Below are 25,631 nucleotides of genomic sequence, written 5' to 3'. Positions count from 1 at the left end.
ACAATTTCTGTTACCATAAATTAATTGTAAAAGAAGTTTTATTTCAATATTTACATATATGCATGAAATATCCTTTGGTCAGATTCCCTACATCTGTATTCTTTCTTCTACCTCTTCTCCCTCTGCCCCTTTTAACAGTTTTATGTGGGTTTCATTTTGCTCTTTTTATCCATATATGCAGTGTACGGGCAACATATTCACTCATTACACTTCCCTTTTCCCCTCTCTTCTGCTTCTATCTGGCAGGCCCCACTTTACAATCTAGGTTCCATATATGAGCAAAAATATGTGCTGTTTGTCTTTTTGAGATTGGCCTTTCTCCCTGAGCATGATGATCTTCAGTTACTTTTTTTCTTTCTGGAAACAACATCATTTCATCTTGCTTTTGACAAATAATGCCCAATTTCATATATCTACTTATCAAACACTACATTTGAATAGGCTATAACTGTCATAAAAAATTTAGTAAGCATTTGCTTTTCAGTAAGACAGGTTTCCCTTGTAACTGTAAACTGATGTCTCGTGTAGTTTGGGTCCAGGATTCTTTGTTGTGATTTTCCTGTGGTTCCAGATTGTTTTTGCTGTTATTTGGGCTGTATCTCAGAAGATTTGTAAGACATTTTGAAATTGATGACTATATGTGTTCTTGTGTAATTAGAATCATACATTATGTTTGGCAAATAATATGTAATTTAATTGTGGTTAGTCATTTAAACCTTTAGGAATGAGGATTTGAGAGAGCTTATGCTTTCCCAGGATTTTCCATTTCTTTATATGGTGTCTTAATTTAGAAAGTATTAACTTATCTAAAATCGTTAAATTTCCCATCAAATCCATCTAGAGGTCATATAAATCTTGTTCTGCATTGTCAGTATGTTATAATCACCTAGTTCTTTTCTTCACATTGGTAAAGTTTTCCTTCAGAGTTGTAAGAATTTTCTTCCTCTTCACTCCTTTATCGTTTTTCCATAGATGAACTAATTCCCTTTATTTGTAGGTCAAAATGAAAAATAAGCTGGTGCCAGGCGCTGGTGGCTCATGCCTGTAATCCTAGCTACTCAGGAGGCTGAGATCTGAGGATCGCGGTTCAAAGCCAGCCTGTGCAGGAGAGACCATGAGACTCCTATCTCCAATAAATCACCATAAGACCGGAAGTGGCGCTGTAGCTCAAGTGGTAGAGCGCTCGCCTTGAGCTGAAGAGCTGAGGGACAGCGCCCAGGCCAGAGTTCAAGCCCCACGGCCAAAAAAAAAAAAAAAAAAAAAAAGAAAGAAAAAGAAAAAATAAGCTGGTGCTCTGTTCTCCGGCTTGAGGACACGCCCACAATACCTTTTGTGTTTCTCAGGTTTTACAGTAATTCTTTTGTTAGAGTAAAATAAATTTTTATGTATGTATCGTTGTTGTTGTTCTAAGAGGTGGAGAGGTCACTCTGGGACCCCTGAAGGTAACATGCAGGGGCTGGAACCCCAAAAGGAATGTGCCTGGGTAGCAAGGAGCAAAATACCTGAAGCATGGAAGCCACCTGGCAGCCTCTTAAGGACCCAGACCTGCCAGCAGACACACTGTCATTACTCAAGTCGCCTGTTAGCCCATTGGTGGAGGCCTGTGCCCACCACACACTGCACATCCAGTCTCACAGGGCGACCCAGTGCCTCCTGAAGGGAGAAATGACTCAAGGCTTCTCTAAAACCTCCCTAGCCTCTGACAGACTCGCCTGGGCAGGTCCCACCCAGACACCAGGACAGCCCTGTCCTTCAGAGGGACCCTTGATGGGGTGCAGAGCTTGCGTGTGTAGATTCATGGGGGAGAAGAATAGCCACTCTTCCTCTCTTGATTGGCACTCCTTGGCTAAGGGTTGGGTGGCAGCCACTATCCACCTCCTCCACACCCAGCTGTGATGTGGAACAGACGTGGCCTGGGCACCCTGCGGGAGAGAGGAGGAAGAAGCACATCACCAGGGCAGGTTCCGCTGTCCTCCTCCAACCTGCTGCCGGGGCTGCGTAGAGAATGGCACAGGTCGGAAATGGGAGCCAGCCCGCTGTGCACTTTTTGTAAAGTATACCTTATGAATTAAAGTGTAATCTGAATATGTAGTTAAGGAGCATTTGTTTTTTTCATTTGTTTGATGGTACTCTGGGTTGAATTCATTGCCTTTTGCTTGCTTTGCTGATGTTCTACCACTTAAGTCATATTCTTCAACTTGGCTTTTTGCTATGTAGTTTTTTTTTTTTTTTTGTTGTTGTTGTAGGATTGAAATCAGGGCTTGGGAGCTGTCCCTGAGCCTCCTTGTGCTCCAGACTAGCGCTTTACCACTTGAGCCACGTACCACTTCTGGTTTTTGAGTGGTTTATTGGAGATAAGAGTCTCACAGAATCTTTTCTGCCGGGGCTGGCTTTGAACCTCCATCCTCAGATCTTAGTCATCTGAGTAACTAGAATTACAGGCACTGGCACCCGACATTGCTAGTTATTTTTGGAGATGAAATCTTGAATTTTCTTCCTGGGCTAATGTCGCACAGAGATCCTTTGGATCTCTCTCCTAAGTAGCTAGTTATAAGCCTGAGCTTCCAGAACTCAGCTAAGAGATACTTTTAATGTTTGTGACTTTTGCATTGTTAGTATCCATAGGACTTCTGTATTTCTGTTAATATGCACCATGTCATGCTTAATCTTTTTTTAAAAAATCTAATTTCTTTAGTGTTTAATGAATGCCATTTTATTATTAAAGGTGCACAAAAACTCCAGGAATCAATGTATAACTATATAGTATGTTAGTATATAATATATAAATTACTATCTGTGGCATCAACATAGGGTTAAACTACCAATTACTTAACACTGTAAAACTTTATAGTTTGTTTAATTTGAGTAGTTTTATGAATGCCTGCCAGGAAATTAACTTTTACTGATGACAATTAGCAATTTAAGTTTATTGTTGATTATTTTTTTATCTTGACCACAAAAGGTTCTATTAGAGTCTATAAACAGAATGTTTCCCATACTGTTTTTATTAAAAAGGCAAAAGTCACAACAGCATTTCCCTAATTTGCTTAAAAAATTCCACATTGGGAAGAAAATTTTTAAACCTATTCTTCCTTTTCCTCCCACTGCCAGATCATTTTATACTTGAGTACAGGAGATACCTGTTGATAGAGACCATCATAAATTCAGCTTCCTGAATATAAAGGATAGAACTATGCATCAACTAATCAATGTGCTCAAAAATGGTTCTGATTGAAAGATAGGGCAAATGTCACTTTTCCAATTTCACAGACTAGTAGTATTAGTTCAAATTAAATTAATATACCAGTGCAATTTTTGTTTTACCTGAATGAAGCCGACACCGATCGTTCCATACTCTTCTCTGTATACATCCTCTATATACTTCAGACTCTTTTCTGATACATTACAAAATCATTTGAGTTGGAGCTAGTTGTTATTGGCAAGATTCTGCCATGAGTTATAAATATTCACTGATTCATTCAGTTTCAATTTTGTGAATTATTTTTCCTTCTTTTGTGCCAGTCCTGTGATTTAAACTCGGGGCCTGGGTACCGTCCTGAGCCTTTTGTGCCTAAGGCTGGCATTCTACCAATTGAGCCACAGCTCTATTTCCAGCATTTTTGGTGGTTACTTGGAGATGGGTCTCATAGGTTTTCCTGCCCAGCCTGCTTTGCACTGCAGTCCTTAGATCTCAGCCTCCTGAACAGCTAGGATTATAGGCATGAGCCACCAGCAACAGGCATTCTTGTGATTTTTTTTTTTAGCTTTAATATGTTACATTTAAACTGATCTCATTTGAATATTGCACCAGGATTCTCTGTATCCAGATTTATTTTTAAATTCCAGTTTGTAAATTATATGGTTGGCTTTTGTTGTTGTCGTTGTTTTTGTTTTGGTTGGACATGGGGCTTGAACTCATGGCCTGGGCCTGGGCTCTCCCTCTGACCTTTTCTTCTGCTCAAGGCTAGTGCTCTACCACTTGGAGCCATAGCAATTAGGTTAACCTATTAGGTTAACCAATTGGGGTGATAAGAGTCTCAGGGACTTTCCTGCTTGGGCTGACTTTGAACCGTGATCCTCAGATCTCAGCCTCTTGAGTAGCTAGGATTACAAGCGTGAGTCACCTGAGCCTGGCAAATTACATAGTTTTTTAAAACACAACTTGTAAATATAAACTGTTCTTTTATTTCTCTGTATTTGAGCACTGATTTTTATGACCTTATCTAAAATATTTTTTAAAAAAAACAAGGTAAAGAATGAGATTTTTTTAAAAAAGGATAAGGTTTATATTTGATTTTTTTATAATTATGTAGAACTTAGCCACTTTTATTCTCAGAAAAAAACATTTATATCAACGAGTATTTTGTTTTAATTTATATCAATGGCTCACAGCTATAATCCTAGCTACTCAGGAGGTTGAATTCTGGATGATTGTAATTCTCTAGTGCTAGAAGTGCCAGCTGGGAGCTTACATGCAGTCATGAGTTTAAGCTCTTGTATCACAAAGAAAGGGAGGGGGCCGAGAGGGTGAAGAAAAAAGAGAAGGTCAGAAATAGCATACAATAAATTTATTCTCTGTACTTAAAATTTCAAGACTAATGGCAGCAAGCTATTTGTATAGATAACATTAATATATGTTTAAAAATCAGTCTTTAAAACTCCCATTTATTTTATTTTATTTTTTTTTTGTCGGTCATGGGGCTTGAACTCTGGGCCTGGGCGCTGTCCCTCAGCTCTTCAGCTCAAGGCGAGCGCTCTACCACTTGAGCCACAGCGCCACTTCCGGTTTTCTGGTGGTTTATTGGAGATAGGAGTCTCATGGTCTCTCCTGCCCGGGCTGGCTTTGAACCGCGATCCTCAGATCTCAGCCTCCTGAGTAGCTAGGATTACAGGCGTGAGCCACCAGCGCCCGGCTTAAAACTCCCATTTATTATACAAATTCAGTGCTTATGATTTGTCTTTCAAAAACATCTCAAAAACACTGTGTTCCGAAATAAGAGGTCCTTTAGAATAAGAATCTGAGGGGTAAAAAGGAGATCCCCAAAGTTTCCTATAACATTTCAAACAGTCAGCAGATTGATTTTAATGGTTATATATGTTTTTACAGGTACTGTGAGAATAGAGATGTTTCGAAATATGCAGAATGCAGAAATCATCAGGAAAATGACTGAAGAATTTGATGAGGTATATGGCCTTCCAGTTCTTACACAAATTGCCTAATTACACTGTTTCAGTGGCTGATATGCTAATTGTATCTGAGGGGAGGGATGAGGAGAATAATGAAAGAGGTGGCTAAGCATGGTACGTACCTGAATGGCAGCTCTTCTGTGCAACTACTTATAGATAATAAATATATAATTAATAGCAAGGGTTGATCTGCCATTGTGTCATGTTTAGTATGTTCTTTTTATACCTTTTAGGACAGTGGTGATTATCCACTTACCATGCCTGGACCTCAGTGGAAAAAATTTCGTTCCAACTTTTGTGAATTTATTGGAGTCTTGATTCGACAGTGTCAGTATAGCATAATTTATGATGAGTATATGATGGACACAGTCATTTCCCTTCTGACTGGTTTGTCTGACTCCCAGGTCAGAGCTTTTAGGCACACAAGTACACTTGCTGGTAAGTAAAATAACTGCCATATTCATTCTTTTTCATGGAGTTTGCTGTATGTGTTTTAGTCTACTTAAGCTCTCTTGAGATGAAATGTTGAAATATACTGTGTTCCTGACAAACTAATCTGAAGAATTTGTGTTATCAAGAGTAAAATGTTTACATGTTTCCCAAAATGGCAATTAACAGCCTTAAAAATAAAAATGGAAAATTTCTGGCTGTCAAATATTTTCTTACATGTGTATTTTTTTCCTATATATATTATAACAGAGAAGTTTGAAAAGACCACTGTGAAATACACTTTGGTAAACCTAATTAATGATAGTTGAAATTCCACATTTATACTAATTTTTTTCTTCTTTCTACTTTTTTTTTATGCCAGTGTTAGGGCTTGAACTCAGGGCATAGGTGCTGTCCCTGAGCTTTTTTGCTCAAGGTTAGTGGTCTACCTATCACTTGAGCCATAGCACCACTTCCAGCTTTTTGGTAGTTAATTAGAGATAAGAGTCTTACAGACTTTTCTGCCTGGGCTGGCTTTAACCATGATCCTCAGATCTCAGCCTCCTGAGTAGCTAGGATGACAGGTGTTGAGTCAACAGTACCTGCCTCTTTTATTCTTTTTTGGGGGGTAGGGGTGGGGTCGGTAATGGGGCTTGAACTCTGGGCCTGGGTGTTCTTCCTCAGCTCTTCAGCTCAAGGTGAGTGCTCTGCCACTTGAGCCACAACACCACATCCAGTTTCCTGAGTGGTTTATTGGAGATAAAAGTCTCACGGCCTTTCCTTCCCTTCCCGGGCTGGTTTTGAACCGTGATCCTCAGATCTCAGCCTCCTGAGCAACTAAGATTATAGGTGTGAGCCACTGGCGCCGGGCTTTATTGCTCTTTTAAAATATACAGAGTGTCCAGGCCCAGAGTTCAGGCCCCACGACCAGACGACCCCCCCCCCCCAAAAAAAAAAAAAAGTGTATAACATTTGTTTGAAACAATCCTGTACAGTAAAGTAGCAGGTATTCTTCCTATTACTTTTACTAATAAACATGTCTTAAAACACCTATATCTAAACTTTAATTAACCTATAGTTAATATGAAGAGCTGAGAGATTGCAGATTTGCTTCACACTTTATTTTAGAATTATCTTGACAACTTGTCACCTAACTATATTCATTTTTTTTGTTTTTCCACAAGATGATTTTGTTAACTTAGGAATCATTATATTTTTTTCCTCCAGCATATTAATTGAGCTTACCTAACACGACTACTTTTTTATTCATAAAATGGAAAGTGTATTTATATGCACATATGCCTGTAGATAAATATTTAAATATTCCCAGTTTACATTTTCAGTAGGAATAATTTTGTTTCTATTCATCTTAATTATTACCACGAGGGAACCAGATTTAGATTCATTCTTTTTCTTGATATTTAAATTTAATATATTATTTATTTACATTGGAAGGCTTGGTTCTTAAACTTTGGCATATATCAAAACCTTTTTAAAAAGTCTGTGTCAGCAGAATTTAACAGATATCTAGGTGATGTTGATTCTGGCTTGGGGAATATACATTACTACACTGCTACATATAAAATTTAATTATTCTCTGGTTCGACCTGTGTCATAAAGGTAGTAAGATGTTATTTGTAGTCAGGTGCATTTCCTCTTTTTCTTAAACTATTTAGTGGATACAAGTGTCCCTTATCATCTTTCTTAGAGTAGTATGCCAAACATATTTGAAACATAGTTTTGGAGGGTAGTTTCTTTTTTGTCATTATTTTAGAGAAAAACAGAGGTGTTTTTACCTCTCTATTAAATGTTTAGTCAAATAAAAATACAGCAACTTTCTGGAGAGAAAACTATTTGTGTTTGGAGAATATTTGTTCCCTCATTATTAGAAAAATCTTACACTCAGTTGTATATTTTAAAAGTTGTCTGTTATACATTTTTTTCTGATTTCATGAATGTTAGTCTTTTCCACATTTGGTCTTTGTTTTGTTTACTTGTTTAATATGTTCTACTTCTTTTGCATCTTCTTTCTATGTACAGTAATGCCCATTTACCTGGTTGTCATAATCATTTAACATAAGGTAGAAATTGATTCTGAATGCTGAAGCTGCTGTCATAAAAATTAACACTATTACCTTGATATATAAATAAATCATTTGGTTTCCCATGGCCAGGACGAGAGGAAGCAAAAATTCATGGAAGATTTCCTTCAGATACTCTCTTGTTGATACTATTTTGAAATGATGATTTGCAACATAAAGGAAAATAAAAATTATATATCTCAAAAGTACAGCACAAACTGGGTTCTTCTGTAGGAGTAAGCTACTTCTGTTCAATCCAGAAAGCTATGAGTATATAAAAGAATATGACCTAAACATATGCCACATATAGAATTACTTAAGAAGAGAAAATATAGAAGTATGTACAGTATTTTGACTCTTAAAACATTTTCTTGGTAAGGCCAGTAGCTGATGCCTGTAATCCTAGCCACTTGGGAGGCTAAAATCTAAGGATCCTGGTTCAAAGCCCACTCAGGCAGGAACGTCTGTGAGAATCTTATCTCCAATTGACTACAAAAAGCCAGAAATGGAGCTCTGGCTCAAGTGGTGGAGTGCTAGCCTTGAGCACACACGCTCAGGGACAGCACCCAGGTCCAAAGCTCAAGCCCCAGGACCAGCATAAAAACAAAAACCAAAGCATTTTCTTGGAATTGGGCTAGCTCAGTGGTAGACTGACTCTACCATTCGGTCAGTGGCAGCAGTCCAGAGTTCAATCCCAGCATCCTCCCCTCACCCTGAAAAAGATAAGCCAAAACAAGAACTTGTACGTTTTTTGAACAGTGCACTTTAATTCTTTCTTACTTGTTCTTCAGTGCCATGTAAATGATGTATTTCTGTATTTTAACTGCCTTTTTTATGATGGCCCATTTTCCTTCTCCTTCCCATTGGCTCATTTCCAGAAGCTTTTATTGTACTATTTTTTTTTTCTGTATTCATCCCTTTGGTTGTCTCCATCTGCTATTTGGATGTATGCTTATATATATTTTTTTTCATATGGCTTTTCTCATATCCATTTTGCATTGAACAGCTCTCTCTTCCCACTAGTAATAGCCTTTAAAATTGCTTAATAAATGCCATTTGCTTCACCTAACTTCTTTTCCTTATTTTGAAGATAATTTACATTCTGAATTATGAAATCAGGTGTCAAAAAAAATACACGGTATTTAACATTATGGTTATATTAATTTAGTCATTCTCTAAAGTTACTACAAAATACTACTGTAATTCCCATTTGTCTACCCAAATGACCATATCTTCCAAAGCTCAGTTGTATAAAGTATGAGATTTATTGGTCACGAACCTTTCAACTAAGCACAGCAAGTTTGCTGAGAACTTAATTCTAAGCTGGATAATAATTATCCATCTTTTATGAGCTTTTTGTTCACATCTTTGCCCTCTTTTTTTTTTTTTAAATGGTATGTATACAAGACATAGATTAAAAGATAATCATTTTTATTCACTTTGCAGGACAAGTCTTGGGGACTAGATAAAATGGGCAGGAACATTTAATCCTCTGCTTCAAAGACTATGTGCATGGACAGTTGCAAGGCAGTTATGGCCAGATATGATTATCGGCTTTGGAATAAAATGCTCCCTGACATTGCTTATATCTTAGCTGAGAAGAGAGACCATCAGGTTAGTTATTTTGTAGGGTACAGATGTAATGAGTTCCATAGCTTTATAAGTCACCAGAGTGGTCTTTATTAGTAGTACTTTCTATATGTTTTTCAAATATCCCATTTTCTTGTTATGAATTAATTAATGTGTCCCTATTGTCAGTATTTATTCATTGCATATAATTGTATACTATACTTTTTCCTTAAAACTTTTCAGCATTCTGTAGCTCTTTTGATCTGATTACTCCACAATTAGAAGTATAAGTATTGTTTTTCCATTGGAGATAGCCTTTCTTTTGGGAATACTTTTTATCAGTAAGTTGTAACAGACTGTTAGAAAATACATACTATATTTTCCTTATTTCTGTTCTCTTCAGCAGAATGTCCATTTACTCATCCATTTTAATAAAGAAGCTTCACATTGCAGTACAGTTTTTTTTTTTACTGTAAAGACATCAGAATTAAGTACCCTCATTTCTTTTGTAGTCACTATCTTCATTGTACATATTAGAACACAGTTTGTGGTTTTACCTTCATAAAAACACTTTGTCATAATTCTAGTGGGTTTACAGTCTGAGGCTAGAGACGTTTTTCCCACTTCTGTGCAGTTTTTATATTTTATGAGAAAGTAATTTTTTCCAAGTAAAAAATTCTTTGATTTACCACTTTTTAGATTATGAAAACAATATTCTTCAAGAATCTTGATCGTAATTGCAGTTTTATGTAGGTGTTTGCTTGTAAAATAATGCCAATATTTCCTGAGTTGTTGACTTCAAGTATGTAATGTAAGAATAGTAATTTAATTATTTTATTTTTAATTTTCTCCCATACTTTTATATAGCTTAAGCTACCTGTCACTTCTAAGATGAAAGTGCTTCTTTGAACTAAGAATTCAAAATTTCTATTAATAATGACATAATTTATTCTGCTGTCATTGGTTCCCAAAATGAATTTGAGAAGAATTAGAAATGTGGTCAAGAACATCTATGAGGGCATCTTGATCACTGGTTAACAGTAAGTCACCTAGATGCTTGAGGGATTAAACATTTGTTTATAGCTTATTACTTAACATTGAAATGTTGACATATGTCTCTGAAAATTACAATCTCTTTTCTCTGATTTTAATTATATGAGTGAATGGTAGAATGAGTTCTGGAGCCAGACTTACTGCATGCATAGTCTTGTTTTCCTTTTACTAGTTGGATAACCTTGGACAAATCCTTATCTGGCTACACTCTCTTTTAATGCAAAATGAAGAAGTAATGACAGTGATTACTAGGTGCACTGCTTGCTCACACCTGTAGTCCTAGCTACTCAGGAGGCTTAGATCTTAGTATCAGGGTTCAAAGCCAGCCAGGGAAGTCCGTGAAAACCTTTTTTTTTTTTTTTCCTTTTTTTCTTTTTGCAAGTCCTGGGGCTTGATCTTAAGGCCTGGGCACTGTCGCTGAGCTTCTTTTTGCTCAAGGCTAGAACTCTACCACTTGAGCCACAGCACTAGGGCTTCATGCATGCTAGGCAAGCACTCTACCACTAAGCCACATTACCAGCCCTCCATGTTATCTCCAATGAACTACCAGAAAATCGGAAGTGGGGCTGTGGTTCAAAAGTGGTAGTGTGCTAGCCTTGAGCAGAAGAGCTAAGAGCTTAGGGATAGCGCCCAGGCCCCCAAGTTCAAGCCCACAACAGGCAAAAACAAACATACAAACAACCTCTCCCCCCTCCCCCCCATAAAAAGAACCACCACGGCTACCTCTTACTAAAAATATTAGGAGAGCTTACAGTGGTGCCTGGCACTTAGTAGGTCTTTGAGTATTCTGTGTTAACCAGTAGAGCTATTATTTGCTAAATGTTCATGCTTTTTCTCAGAATGTACTGAGTTTCCAATTCCTTATAATAGACTGTATTGCAAATGAGGAAATCAGAAGTAAACGAGTACATAAACTTTGAAAAAATGAAATCAAAGTGGACTCTAGGGGCTGGGAATGTGGCTTAGTGGTAGAAAGCTAGCCTTGAGCACAGAGAGGCTCAGGCCCTGAGTTCAAGCCCCAGGATTGGCCAAAGCAAACCAAAAAAAAAACAAAACAAAAAAACCAGACACCAGAGTGCATGCTAGTGTGTGTAATCCTCTGGCATATACTGGAGACTGATAACAGGTTTGAGGTCAGGCTGGTCAAAAAGTTTATGTGATTCCCTCTCCCCACCCCCATCCCAAATAGTAGCTGAATGTGGTGTACATGCCTCTCAAACCAGCTACAGGGAAAGCTGAGTTTGGGAAGGTTATAATTCCAGGCCAGACCTGGCAAAAAGTTTCATGAGGACCCTCCCCAATCACTATAAAAGGTTGGGTATAGTGGTACACATTTGTTATCTCAGCTATACCAGGAAGTTTAGTTAGGAGCATTATGGTCCAGCCTGGCCCCAAAGTGAAACTTCATCTCAAAAATAACCAGAGCAAGAGGGCTGCTGGGATTATGCAAGCAACAGAGTGCCTGCCTAGTGAGTCTGAAGGCCTAGTTCAGTTCAGAACTTCCCCCCTGCCCCCCAAAATTGATGCTAATCAAACTAACAGCACACATTTTCATTTCCATTTGGCTCCAGAACTCATATCCTGTTAATTAAATTCACTAGGTCACTAGATTTTCATAATTCTTAGTGAGATAGATTATGAATAGGACTTGAAAATTTTAGAAACGTCTCTCCCAGAAAATAAACTATAGTTACCATCTTTTTTGCCCCGTTGCTCTTATATGTTCTGTGTATTGTGTGTGTGAGTGTGAGAGTGTGTGTTACTGGGGATTGAAGTAGGACCTCACACACACTAAGAAAGTACTTAAGTAGTAAGCTATAGCCCCTGTCCTCTATTTTATTTTTCTATCATAAATTCTTTAGTTCTTCTAGATTTCTTTTCATTGTTTTGTACTTTTACCCTTTGTTCTTTAACATCATCATTTACGTCTTCTTCATCTGTTGTCCAGGTTTTATTTGGTTTTCTAATGGACTTCCTTTTTTTTTTTTTTTTTTTTTTTTGGTTGATCATGAGGCCTGAACTCGGCCTGGTCTCTGTCCCTGAGCTCTTCAGCTCAAGGCTAACATTCTTCCACTTGAGCCACAGTACCACTTCTGGCTTTTCTCTGCTTATGTGGTACTGAGAAATTGAATCCAGGGCCTCATGCATGCAAGACAAGCACTCTACCACCTTCCCAGGCTGCTTTTTTTGTGTGTGTGTGTGTGAAGGATTAATGTCCAACAATAGTTGTTTATGAACCTACAAATAACACCATCCCATGTAATTAATACCCACAAAATAAAATGTAACTTCAGAAATGTAATTACAATTAGAGAAATTATCAAAGTTTTCTGGCTTTAGTTAGGTTACATTTTTCCCTTTTGCTGTTTTGCTTTTTGCCCATAGGTCTCATAATGGACTTTCTTTTGTGAGCCAGTTTTTTTTTTAAAGAAATTATTTTGAAAAACACTTTACAAGCATTATATATCTCATATATTATTTTATATATTTTAACCTTACCTCCTCATTTCTATAGTATTGTTAAAAAGAAGAATAGTTTTACCTCATAGTACTATTATGAAGCTTAAGTAGAATTTTTTTTTTTGTTTTTGTTTTTTGTTAGTTGTGGGGCCTAAACTCTGGGCCTGGGCGCTGTCCCTCAGCTCTTCAGCTCTTCAGCCACAGCGCCCCGTCTGGCTTATTTTGCTTATGTGGTGCTAAGGAATCAAACCCAGAGCCTCATGCATGTGAGGCAAGTGCTCTACCACTGAGCCACCTTACCAGCCCAAGTAAAAGACTTTTTGCTAATGCATTGAACAGGAATTTTTATACTTTTAATTTTAAAAATATATTCGTTGTAGATTTTAGATGTCCTTCAATTTATTTGACTTTCTTGCCATTGTTTATATCTTTTGTCTTTTTAATCTTGTGCCATCTTTTTTTTTTTTTTTTTTTTTTTTGGCCAATCCTGGGGCTTGAACTCAGGACCAGGGCACTGTCCCTGAGTCCCTGAACTTCTTTTGGTCAAGGCTAGCACTGTACCACTTGAGCTACCACATCACTTCCAGTTTTTTCTGTTTATATGGTACTGAGGAATTGAACCCATTCATGCTAGGCAAGCACTCTACCACTAAGCCACATTCTCAGCCTCTGTGCCATCTTAAAAAAAAATGTACACACACACACACATACATGTATATACACACATACATTCTCCTTTTAGTGTAAAATATTACCTGACAGCTTCTTGGGAATAAAATGGAATACTGAGGAAGTATATATATTTAGGTATATATTTAAGGTATTGGATGCCTAGGAAGAATGTTGTGTCCTTTTCCTTAATATTAATACTTGGTTATTTTGCTCAGAATTGGTTTTTAACTTCTAGTGTTTTTGCTGAAAAGTTTAATGCTGTTGAGGCTTCAAATTCTGTTTTTTTTGCCTTATTAAGTCCTTATATTTTTCTCTTTGTAGTATTCTGAAATTTCATAGTAAAATGAAATTTTGCTCTATGTGCTGTCTCTCCCCCCCCAACTGTGCACCCCCCCCCCCCCCCATTGATTTTGCTGGAGGTACCTTCTTAAATTCTTGTTGGTTAGATGTTAATCTGTTTAATTCTAAATTTCTTCTTTTTGGTCTGTTTTCTTTCTTTTTAATTTCCTTACATTCTTTTTTTTTTTTTTTTTTTTGGTCAGTGGTGGGGCCTGAACTCTGGGCCAGGGCGCTGTCCCTCAGCTCTTCAGCTCAAGGCTAGCGCTCTACCACTTGAGCCACCGCACCACTTCCGGCTTTTTTCTTTTTGCTTATGTGGTGCTGAGGAATTGAACCCAGGGCCTCAGTCATGCAAGGCAAGCGCTCTACCACTGAGCCACCTTCCCAGCCCAATTTCCTTACATTCTTTAAATTTTTATTGCACTGAATTTTGACTATTATTTTGTTTCTAAGAGTTCTTTATTAACTTTCCCAGGACATTTTTCCATATTCTATGTATTAAAAATATTCTACCTTATTTTTTTCCTTGTTTATTTGTGTGTTAACTGTTTCTTTGAAAGTTTTCCCTAATCCCATAGCTAACTGTTAGAAGTTCTTCTGATTCTCTGCTTTGATCCCTGTCTTTCATATTACAAACATTCTTCAATGATAGTTCTTGACTCTTGGCCTTGAGAGTAAGATACTGAAAAACCAGCAGCAAACTGCCAGGGTGGGAAAGGCAGGGCTGGTCCTCATCATATCTATTTATTGTCTGATCTTTCAAATGACTGATAAAGGAAATGCCAGGAGTGCCTGGATTTAGTAAGGATTTGGAATTTACTTGGTTATTGAACAGACTAAGATTTCAGACTGTCTTTGTCCATGTTCTGTTGAACTTAGTTCTAGTTTGTTGTGTTCTCCTCCCACCCCTGTGTTTCTGTGTCCTATAGAAGAAAGTGGCCTTTTAGATAGTTTGTCCTGTTTGTCCTCCCCTTGGCTGGATTTAAATGCCCTGTGCTCATCCTCCTATTGGCCTTAATTCATGTATCATATATTTGGGGTTTGGCCTTGAAGGTATCTCATGAATTCATTACAGATGAAAATTGTTTTCTCCTTGTTGTTTTGTTTGGGATTTTAAGAGAGATTATTTAAATTTTTGTCATTTGACATTGGAAGTTTACTATTTATGTAGACTTCGTACAACCAAACTGAGAATCTTCCTTCTCTTAAAATCTCATTTGTCAAAAAGCTTTTTAAGAAAATCTAATTTGTCCCATTACAAAACCTGGATTTCTTGTGTCAGGCATGGGATCAACACTGGTAGCCACTGGTATTGAAGAGGTAAAGTTAGGAGAATTACTTGAGCCAAAGAGCTTGAGGCTGTTCTGAGCAACATAATCTTCCATTTCAGAAAAAACGTTTTTAGTATGCAATTAGCATTTCAAAAGTATAGCATCACTAAGTATAAATGCAGTTTCTCTTATGTCTCAGCTTATGTTTAGAGAAACATAAATAGAAATAGTCAGATATTGATTAAAAGGATCAATGTTTAGAATCCTATTTTCAGACATCCCATTGGCCGATAACTTTTTCCAGTGATTTTTTTCTCCTATTCAGACACTAAATGAGTTTGTACTACATATTTAATGTCCTTCGCACACTGTATGTCCTTTCATTCTGTGGTCACTTACTTCCTAACCTTCTCTACCTTTTCTATTATAGTCCTGGAAGAACCTAGTTATACTCAACCTCCACCTGAGAGTACCTGCCTTACTAGTAGCTGGAGAATGCTTTACATCTTCCTGAATATTTATCCCCAAAATCTCCTATACTTTCTCCTTTATGTTTAGATCATTCGTCTTTTTTTAATGGCAATTGACAGAAGAGAGCCTTCAATGATTAAACCTTTGTATCTGCAACTATACCATATGCTCTGTTGTTTCTCTTACTATGGCTCCCCCTGTGGCTGGTCCTGGTACTCAGCTGTAAATTCACTCCCTCCTCACCTACTTCACAACTGCTCTTCAGATATTCAGATATTGTTTCTCACCTTAGTTTTTCCCCTTTCATTATGTAAGACTTATTATTATACTAATTTATTGTGAAAGCCCTCCTCTTTTATAAACCCTTTTGTCTGTGTAGGTTTCCAGAGAAACAGAACCATTAGAGATGCGCTTAAAAACAAATCTCCCTTTCCTCCTCCTCTCTCTCTTTCCCACTCCTTCTTTTGCCTCTCCTCTTATTTTAGCAACTTGAATCAACACAACTGTAAAATGTGGCAAACTTAATCTGAAAGGCAAGCTAGAAACTCAGGCAGGAGTTTTGCAGCTTTGACTCTGACGTCTGTATGACATTCCCAAATGAGAAAGTTCTAATATTTTATTCTGCAGTCTTCAGATTTTTTTCCTCTGAAAAATGTGCTTTCCTCTTAATCCTTCGTGGGTGAGTTCTACGCACGTTGCTGGAGGGGCAGCCTTCCCTTTCTTCAAGTCAGCTGTCTTTTGTTTTGTTTTGTTTTTGGTTCAAGACTGGTGGTACCAGATACTTTTGTACCCTACCACTTGAGCCACGCCTCCAGCCCCAAGTCGTCTGATTTTATATGTTAATCATATGTTTAGAATACTTTGAAAAGTGCCTGGTGCTGGTGGCTCAGTCCTGCCATCCTAGCTACTCAGGAGTCTGAGATCTGAGGATTGCAGTTTGAAGCCTGCCTGGCCAGGAAAGTCTGTGATACTCTTATCTCCAATAAACTACTCAGGAAAAGCCAAAAGTAGCACTCTGGCTCAAGTAGTAGAGTGCTAGCCTTTAGAAAAATAATCTCAAGGACAGTGCCCAGGCCCCGAGTTCAAGCCCAAAGAATGGCATTATTAAAAAACAAAACAAAACAAAAAAACAGACCTTGACTGTAATGCCTGGATTGCTGTTTGATTAAAATAACTGGTCATGATATCGTAGCTAACTCATCACTTCTAAGATGAAGTAGCAGCCTTCCTTTGATTCCTTATGCTCCACAAGCTGTGATCACACCACTGTCTTTCTCTTCAAACAGAAATCTCAAAAGGTTTATTTATATTGTCTCCCCTCTCTTCCTTCTAACTCTCCTTGAAGCTCCTCAATTGTCTCTTACCTCCCTGCTTCTGATGTGCATGCAGCAGGCTTATGGCCTAAATTTAGTTGGCAGCTTCCATTTTCATCGTTCTTTTTCTGGAAAGACATAGCTTCTTCTTCTTTCTTGGAACTTTGTCTTTGCTTCTTTCTGGAAACAAGTCCTGGTGGATTATAGCCAAATTGTAAATATGAATTATCTTGACAAATCTTCAGATCTTTCCTTTTTTTTCTTTTCACACGGTCTTTACCAAGGAAGTAAAATCCAGGTCTGTGGTTTTATAATTTTATGAAAAGAAAATGAGAAAGTGGAACTGTGGCTCAAGTTGTAGAGCACTAGTCTTGAGCAAAAGGCTCAGGAACAGCCCTCAGGCCTCAGGCCCTGAGTTCAAGCCCCAAGACTGCCACAAAGAAAAGAAGAAAGGAGTTTGACATAGGTGACAATAGTAACATGACTTCATATTCATTATGTGAGTCATTACGTGGTGAAATACCTCTTTTCTATCCCTGGCTCTTAGCCACCAAGTTCTCATCCCTGTGTACTACCCAACTTGTGACTTCCCTTGAAGACACTTTATATATGAACTGTCTTCAGCAAGGAGTTGCTTTCAGCTTTTTATGGTAATGAACTTACAGAAAACTTCTTGTTATCAACACCTATTTGCAAACTGCATTCTGAGCGGTGTTGTACTCAGACATGTAGCTGACAGATGAAATGTAAATGTCAAAGTATTCACCTTGACAGAAGGAAAACACTTCAGAACCCATGTCACATATAAAGGCTGAATTAGTCAAGTCAAATTTTATAAGTAGTCTGTATAGAAGTCAGTCCCTTTCAGTGGACTCAAAACATAATTCCCATTTCTCACCTAAAATGAAAGTTGATCCATAATACCTAGAGAGCAAGGTTTTAGCTGAAAATTTCCTGGAAATTTATAGAGCATTTTACATTTGTATTAGTTTTAGTATATTGATCATGTATCCTGACTGGGAAAAGAGGCTTGTTCCATAAGGACAGTTGGCATTTGAGATACAACAGGACATGTGGCTGAAAGCAGACTTCACTAGATTCAGAAAAAGCCATCTGGCTTATCTTCCAGTGGTGAATTCCAGCCACTATTGATGTTAATTATAATGTTTTCCAACGCTATCTTTCAAGTCATTTTGCTTTTGAGATTGAGTTTAGACTGAACTACACAATATTAGGTATCACTCTGTGTATGCAAACAAGCTCTGATAAGCTGTTGCCCTCCCTGGGGCAGTTTGGGAGCTAGTCTCCTTTCTTCTACAAATTATTATGTAATCAAATATTCAAATACTGACAAAACATGTATTAAGTTATATTTTAAAACACTTTCTGAATGTAACTTTTGGTTACTGTATTCCAAGGAAAACTTTTCTATTAAATGTATTTCTATATGTTTACTAATTTAATTACTTTTTTTCAGGATTATATATTGTCATATATTGTTTTAAGGGTCACAGAAATCACTGTTAAAATGGAGCTGGCCAAAATGTAGGTGGGGCTTCAGGATAACAATGTGTATGTGCCTTATATAGATAATTAAAGGGAAATAGTAAAGTGTATAATTAAAGAGAAATAGTGAAAAATGCACGTTTTTGTCTATGTACATGCTTGCAGTTAGCTTAGTCAGTTTTTCAGAAGCACTGAACAGTATTTCGTGGGTTTTTGTTCTTTGTTGGGCATGTCCTCGGGGCCTGAGCACTGTCTCTGAGCATTTTCATTCAAGGCTAGTGCTGTACCACTTTGAGCCACAGCGCCATTTCTGGTTTTCTGGTGGTTAATTGGCGATAAGAACCTCACACTTTTCTTTTTGGGACTGGCTTTGATCAGATCTCAGCCTCTTGAGTAGCTAGGATGACAGATGTGAGCCACCAGCACCTAGCTGAACACCTAGATGAACAGTATTTTGCCATAATTGAACATTGATATTTTTATATGAATAAGCCTGAAAGGACTAAAGGGGTAATTATTTACCAGCATAAAACCTTTTTATTTCTTTACCAATATTCCCCATACTCTATCTCAATAATGAAAATAAATATGAAAAAAAGTTTGAGGCTTGTACATTCTTTTTGCTTAAATGATGTAAACAGAAAAACAAGAGAAGGAAAAACTAGGAAAAAGCGAGAGAAGGAGTGACATTGTCCAAAAATAAATTTACCCATAGAAGTGGTGCTGTGGCTCAAAGTGGCAGAACATTAGCCCTGAGTAAAAGAGCTCAGGGACTATGTCCAGGCACTGAGTTCAAGCCCCACTACCGGAAAAAGAAAGAAAGAAAGAAATGTACTCTCTTACCTGATTTACATAACTGTAATAGCTTTGTATATAATCTTTATAATAAAAATTTTAAAAAGGGAAAATAGAATTTACAAATGAACATTTAAAATATGTAAATGCCTGCTAGAGAATATATAAATAAATAACTCTTGGAAATTCACAGAATACATTTTGATGAACATAATGAATTTTAGGGCCAGTATACTTTACAGGAATTAGAAATTTACAGTTCATTCAAGTGAGAGGACTGTCTTTTGAGGGAAAGATAAAGAATTGACTGTAAATAGGGCAACTGTGATTCTTCTAAGTAAATGCATTTGGGAGCATTTGTGTACACAGATTTGGTGGTCAGGTAGATGAGGCTTGGCGAGTCTGCCCTCACTAAAGAGTGTTTTTGAGGAGTGAAGAAAGGCATTGTTGAAGATGCTACTTAAAAATCTTTCCTAATAGTACTTAAGATGAGGCTGTTTTTAAGTGGGAAAGTGGAGAGTAAGAGGATACATTTATATATTGTCATTTAAAACTTTAAAATTATCCCTGCATTATAAAAGAAATGGTTCCCCCCCTTCATCCATTTGCTTTGTGAATTTATGATCTCACAGACAATGATTTGTTTCAGAGATAAATGTTAAGATATCCCTTTATTTTGTAGCCATGAAGCTCATGACTGCTCTGGTGAACGTTGCCTTAAACCTCAGTATTCATCAGGATAATACCCAGAGACAGTACGAAGCTGAGAGAAATAAAATGATTGGGAAGAGAGCCAATGAAAGGTTGGAATTACTACTTCAGAAACGCAAAGAGGTAAGTAACTGATGGACTTCCAATTTGTAAATGTGTAAGAAATACACTTTGTTTTCCCTGTTAAAAATGTTTTAAATTTTCTTAACATATTTTAAATGAGATTATTTCATCTATCTCAGCCCCTTTTTCCTTTTGTGCTACAAATCCAACTGAAAGTCTCATACATCTACCACCAAGCTTCATACTGAGGTCTTGTTTGCAGTTTTACAACAAAATTTTCATGTGTGTGTTCAAAGTGAATTTAAGCTGGGCGTCGGTGGCTCACACCTATAATCCTAGCTACGTGAGGATCGCGGTTCCAAGCCAGCCTGGGCAGGAAAGTCCATGAGACTCTTTATTTCCAATGAACCACCAGAAAACTGGAAGTGGTGCTGTGGCTCAAATGGTAGAGCACTGGCCTTGAGCTGAATAACTGAGGGACAGCACCCAGGCCCAGAGTTCAAGCCCCACGACCAACCAAAAAAAAAAAAAAAAAAAGAGTGAATTTAAACTGAGTCCTTTTGTAGGAGACATTGTTAATTTTTGGCCAGGGATGAGCTGTACTAGTTTCTGAATTTAGAATTTACATTTGCCTGGCAGGCATTCTGCTTGAGCCAAGCGTCCGATCCAATAGGAAACATTTTTATTGATCTAATTGTGGAAAAATATTTTACTTTGTCGTATTATTTTGCCTTTTAGTTGAAAAAAGAGTATCTTATTCCAGAGCGACTGCATACATGTATCCAAAAAACTTACCATTAAATCATTAGCTATATTATGTTAGTTCGATAAGACTATTGTATCCAAGGGCCACGTGGAGTTGGCTTCAAGGAAAGAAATGTATTATCTCACTCTGTGGAGGTGTGCTAGTCAGAATTTTCATCTTTGTGACAAAAGCCTGAGACAGGCAACTAAAGACACAGTTACTTTCTCTTAGTACATTGGTTTCAGAGTTTTAGTCCAAGCTCTGCTGTATGCATTGCTTGGGCTCAGGGGTGATGCTGAAGAGCATGCTGGCAGGAACATATGGCCAGAATGCAAGCTTTTCACATCTTTCGGCTCTACTTTCCAGTCCTGACTCTCACTGCAAAAGCTAGGGAAAAGAAGCCAGCAATAATCAGGCAACAGTCTGAATTTTGGGCTGCCTTGAAAATTCCTGCTATGGATTCATCAGCCACCTTTAAATTCTACTTCCCACCTTTGCCAGAATGTCACACAAATTACCTCTAGTTCAGTTGCCACCTGAAACCTACAAGGTGATAGTGAAAGAAAATGTATCACTGAATATTATTACACAGGAATCACAGGAAAAATTAGAAAAAGAAATCAAGCATTGAAGGTCATTTCGTCTCAGTGATTTTATGGCTATAAACTCAGTTCTAACTATCAGCAACATTGCCTGAATTTTCATCTCCATAATAGTATTTTATGTTTTTGCTGCGTTCTACCACTAGTGGCCAGAGTCCACTCTGTTGTCTCTTACGCTTGCATTTTGGGAAGTTGACTACTTTTAATTATGGGTTACTTAAATGCAGCATAATGTTTACATCCTTTAGGTACAGGAGGAAGTTGCTTGTACAGTGACCAAACATCCAATCAAAGATAGTCCCTTAATCATCAAAGACAGAAATCATACCCTGAGCTCCTGGTTCAGAGAGCTGTCTAGAATTCAGACATATTCCCAAAAGTGGATGATACTTTGAAGATGAAAGCCTGACCACACTCAGCTACAAAATTCTTCCTTCTTAATCACTGTGTAGTTCGTGTCTAGAAAGTAATTGGTAGCAGAGAATAAAAGTTTCTCAAACCACTGGGGTATAGCTGTAGAAATAATGAAATATAATCTCAAACATCATTGTACAACGAGCAAAAGGAAGGATACTCACCAGAATGAGAAGGGTTGGGAGTTTAAAACTAACTGTTCATTACAAATAAAATAGTATTCCCATTAATATTTTTATTGGTTTTTTTCGTTTCAGCTACAAGAGAATCAGGATGAAATTGAAAATATGATGAACTCTATTTTTAAGGGTATATTTGTTCATAGATACCGGTAAGGATTTTTTTAAAATTATTTACAAGTTCTCTAACTTAAAAAAAAAAAAAACTTTTTTTTAGTCTAATCTATACACTTGAATTTCTAGTGATTCAGTATGAATTAATGAAGTCATTAAATTATTGGCCTTAGATAAAACTTTCACACTTGAAAATATTAAATGTCTTTCTTTTTGTCCTGTGGCCCTGTCTTGTTCCATGATCAACTGATACCATTTAAAATATTTTGATAGGGGTGGGAAGGTGGCTCAATAGTAGAGCGCTTGCCTTGCATGCCTGAGGCCCTGGATTCGATTCCTCAGCACCACATAAGCAAAAAAAAAAAAAAAAAAGCTGGAAGTGGTGCTGTGGCTCAAGTGGTAGAGCACTAGCCTTGAGCTGAAGAGCTGAGGGACAGCGCCCAGGCCCAGAGTTCAGGCCCCACTTCCGGACCCAAAAAAAAAAATTAAAATATTTTGATAATAAAGAAAGGGTAGGTTAGCCCTGCAAGTAAGTCTGTAATGAAAGATGACACACAGCAGTGTGGTCACTTGTTTGTTTTCACCTGGGATCCTGAGAGCACTAACCGTTGAACAGTTTTTCCTCATGTTCCATTGCAAATGGTTTAGTGTGTCTCTTGTCAGAAAATTTTTTTTAATGTAATAAATTTTAAAAGGAACATTTAGAAAGGCACTTGTGGCTCACAACTGTAATCTTAGCTACTTAGGAAGGTAAGATCTGAGGATCGTCATATGAATCCAGTCTAGACAGGAAAGTCCATGAGACTCTTTATTTCCAGTTCACTACCAAAAAAGCCAGAAGTGGAGCTGTGGCTCAAGTGATAGAGCACTAGTCTTGAACATAAGAAGCTCAGGGACAGTACCCAGGCCCCTGCGTTCAAGTCCCAGGACCAGCACCAAAAATAAATAAATAAGTAAATAAATAAATAAATAAATAATCATATGTGTGTGTATATATGTATTTATATATAGTTGTGTAAATTATAAGTAAATACACTTAGCTAACACAAGCCTAGTTTTTAGTTACTTTAGAGAGTACAGTTAATAAGTGAAGGAGATTGTTAAAGCAGGGAAATAAATTTTGTCTATGGTAATGTATATACACAAATAATTTTGATATTTTAAAAGAACATTTTAATTCAAAGTATGAAAAGATGTTTTGAAACATGTCAAGAACATTGAATAGAGATTATTGGAGTTCTTTGTCTTCTTTCTTGCACAAACTATTCTAATCCATTATTGACGTATATTTGGCAGAAAGAACTTAAGTATACCTGCACTGCAGTATTTATGAGGGCCAGTCAAATAATTTGGGGTGTGTGTGTGTGTGTGTGTGTGTGTGTGTGTGTGTGTGTGTGTGTGTGTGTGTGTGTGTGTGTGTGTGTGTGTGTGTGTGTGTGTGTGTGTGTGTGTGTGTGTGTGTGTGTGTGTGTGTGTGTATTTAAACCACCATCATGAATATACTCATCATCTTTAAAAACTATTTTTCCAGTACTCAGTAATTCTTCCCTTTCTGTCACTCTCACCTCCTTTGGTCCCTTTTTACTAAGATAGAATTTTACTCCTTTTATCAGTTTCTCTGAGAGCACTGTTTTAACTACTCCCTACCCTCCATCATTTTACATGCTGTGTTCCCTGAAATGCCCTCCTCAGTGCATGTTAATCATCTTTCTGTAAGCGATCTCTGAGCTCTCAGATTCTTATTTGTGGACTAATAAAGAACACAGTATGATGTTCAGTGATTCCTTGAGTTGTTCATTTTCTCCTTTGTCTGTTTTATTTCCCTCAAAAAAAAAAATGTTCTCTGTAGATAGACTCTTGGAAAATCTATTTTGTTTCCAGTCAAATCTTGCCAACAGAATTGGTTGAAATGTGAATTCATCTTATGCTGCAGTTCAGATTTTTGGCATTTGTAATTACTTCTTACTCCAGAGCTCTTGTGAGATTCCTGGTGCATGAGCAATAACAGGGCCAGTACCTACCCATATATTATCAAGCGTGTTTCTCCGCGTTTATGTTGGCAGTCATTTAATTTATATTGTATCCTTTGTTAGGAGCATCACATTCTTGTCTCCATCCAGGCAATAAAAAACATGGAATTAAAATTCACTAGAGTTAAATTTCCCTTTTCTATAAGCAAAAAAAAAAAAAGTGATGGTTAAAGAATGCAATCCAAATTTCCCATTTCTGTTTTCAGCTGTTCATTTCAAGGCCCTTGTACTAAAATGGTATGCAAAATTAATCTGTGTTATGAATGTCTTTAATACCTTTCTTCTTGACTTAATGGCTCCCCCCCCCCCACCTCAGTGTTTATCTTTATTTGGGGGAGTTTTAAAATGCTTTCTCTAGATCTTCCTTCCTTCCTTCCTTCCTTCCTTCCTTCCTTCCTTCCTTCCTTCCTTCCTTCCCTTATCTTTTCTTTGCTTTGCTTTGCTTTGCTTTGCTTTGCTTTTCTTTTCTTTCCTTTTCTTTCCTTTTCTTTCCTTTTCTTTCCTTTTCTTTTCTTTTCTTTTCTTTTCTTTTCTTCTTTGTCAGTCGTGGGACTTAAACTCTGGGCCTGAGCACTGTCCCTCAGCTCTTCAGCTCAAGGCTAGCACTCTACCACTTGAGCTTCAGCACCACTTCCAGTTTTCTGGTGGCTTATTGGAGATAAGAGTTTCATGGACTTTCTTGTCGGGGCTGGCTTTGAACCACGATCCTCAGATCTCAGCCTCCTGAGTAGCTAGGATTACAGGCGTGAGCCACTGGCGCCCTACTCTTGTTTTTTTTTTTTTTTTTGCCAGTCCTGAGGCTTGAACTCTGGGCCTGGGCACTGTCCCTCAACTCCTTTTGCTCAAGGCTAGCACTGTACCACTTAAGCCACAGTGCCACTTCCACTTTCTTCTGAGATTTAGAGATAAGAGTCTCACAGACTTTTCCTGTTCCGGCTGGCTTCAAACCATGATCCTCAGATCTCAGCCTCTTGAGTAACGGTTTACAAGTGTGAGCTGACATCCCATTTTAAATGGGATGAGGCAGTTGGGAAATGTAAATGAATTAAAAAACCAGTCATGTATAAGAAAATACCTTTGTATGTTTATCAGAGAATATGTGGAAACACACATCCATTTAAATCTGTTAGCTCCTTGCTAGCAAAAAAGCAATGTTTAGTAATAGAAAGATCAGATAAAAATCATGGAGAAGCTAAAACTTTACTGGAAGCCAGAAGAACAATCCGGTGTGGGCGATCAGAATACAATAGAGATGATTTTAATCATGAGGATGACCATGTCCATGCTGCCACGGTGGAGCCGGATTTATGGAGTAGACGAGACAGTTTGTCATCAGATTGATAAGGATTCTTAATAGTACTAAAACTAGTATTAGGATGTTTTTGTCTCTCTCCTTTTGTCCCCCCCCCCCCCTAAACTTGGTAGTGTTAAAGCATCAGTTACTATGTCATAATTTCTTTGGGCCAGGAACATTCTTCTGTCCATTCAGAAAGTTAGAAAAAAGTTTATAAAATGTTTCGTCATAAAGAAGTGATAAATATTTGAGGAAATAAACATGTTTAACCCAATTTAAATATTATGCATTGCATACATATATTGAAACATCACATTTGACCTTATTAATACG

The 25,631-nt window shown here is 37.4% G+C and overlaps 1 protein-coding gene across 5 annotated transcripts in view; it reads left to right on the top strand.

Annotated features, from left to right (window-relative positions):
- Stag1 (STAG1 cohesin complex component) overlaps window positions 1-25,631 on the top strand; it is a 189,755-nt gene that overhangs the window by 102,439 nt on the left and 61,685 nt on the right. For all 5 annotated transcript variants that reach the window (XM_070005473.1, XM_070005474.1, XM_070005475.1 and 2 more), the window contains 4 exons: window positions 5,108-5,184; window positions 5,421-5,625; window positions 19,829-19,980; window positions 21,939-22,012. In XM_070005473.1, the coding sequence (XP_069861574.1) occupies window positions 5,108-5,184; window positions 5,421-5,625; window positions 19,829-19,980; window positions 21,939-22,012 (508 nt within the window). The remainder of the gene's footprint in view (window positions 1-5,107; window positions 5,185-5,420; window positions 5,626-19,828; window positions 19,981-21,938; window positions 22,013-25,631) is intronic.

Source organism: Dipodomys merriami, unplaced genomic scaffold (assembly GCF_024711535.1).
Source record: "Dipodomys merriami isolate MVZ:Mamm:240054 unplaced genomic scaffold, mDipMer1.0.p SCAF_68, whole genome shotgun sequence".
Classification (NCBI taxonomy): Eukaryota; Metazoa; Chordata; class Mammalia; order Rodentia; family Heteromyidae; genus Dipodomys; species Dipodomys merriami.
This window is presented reverse-complemented; position numbering and strand designations above follow the sequence as displayed.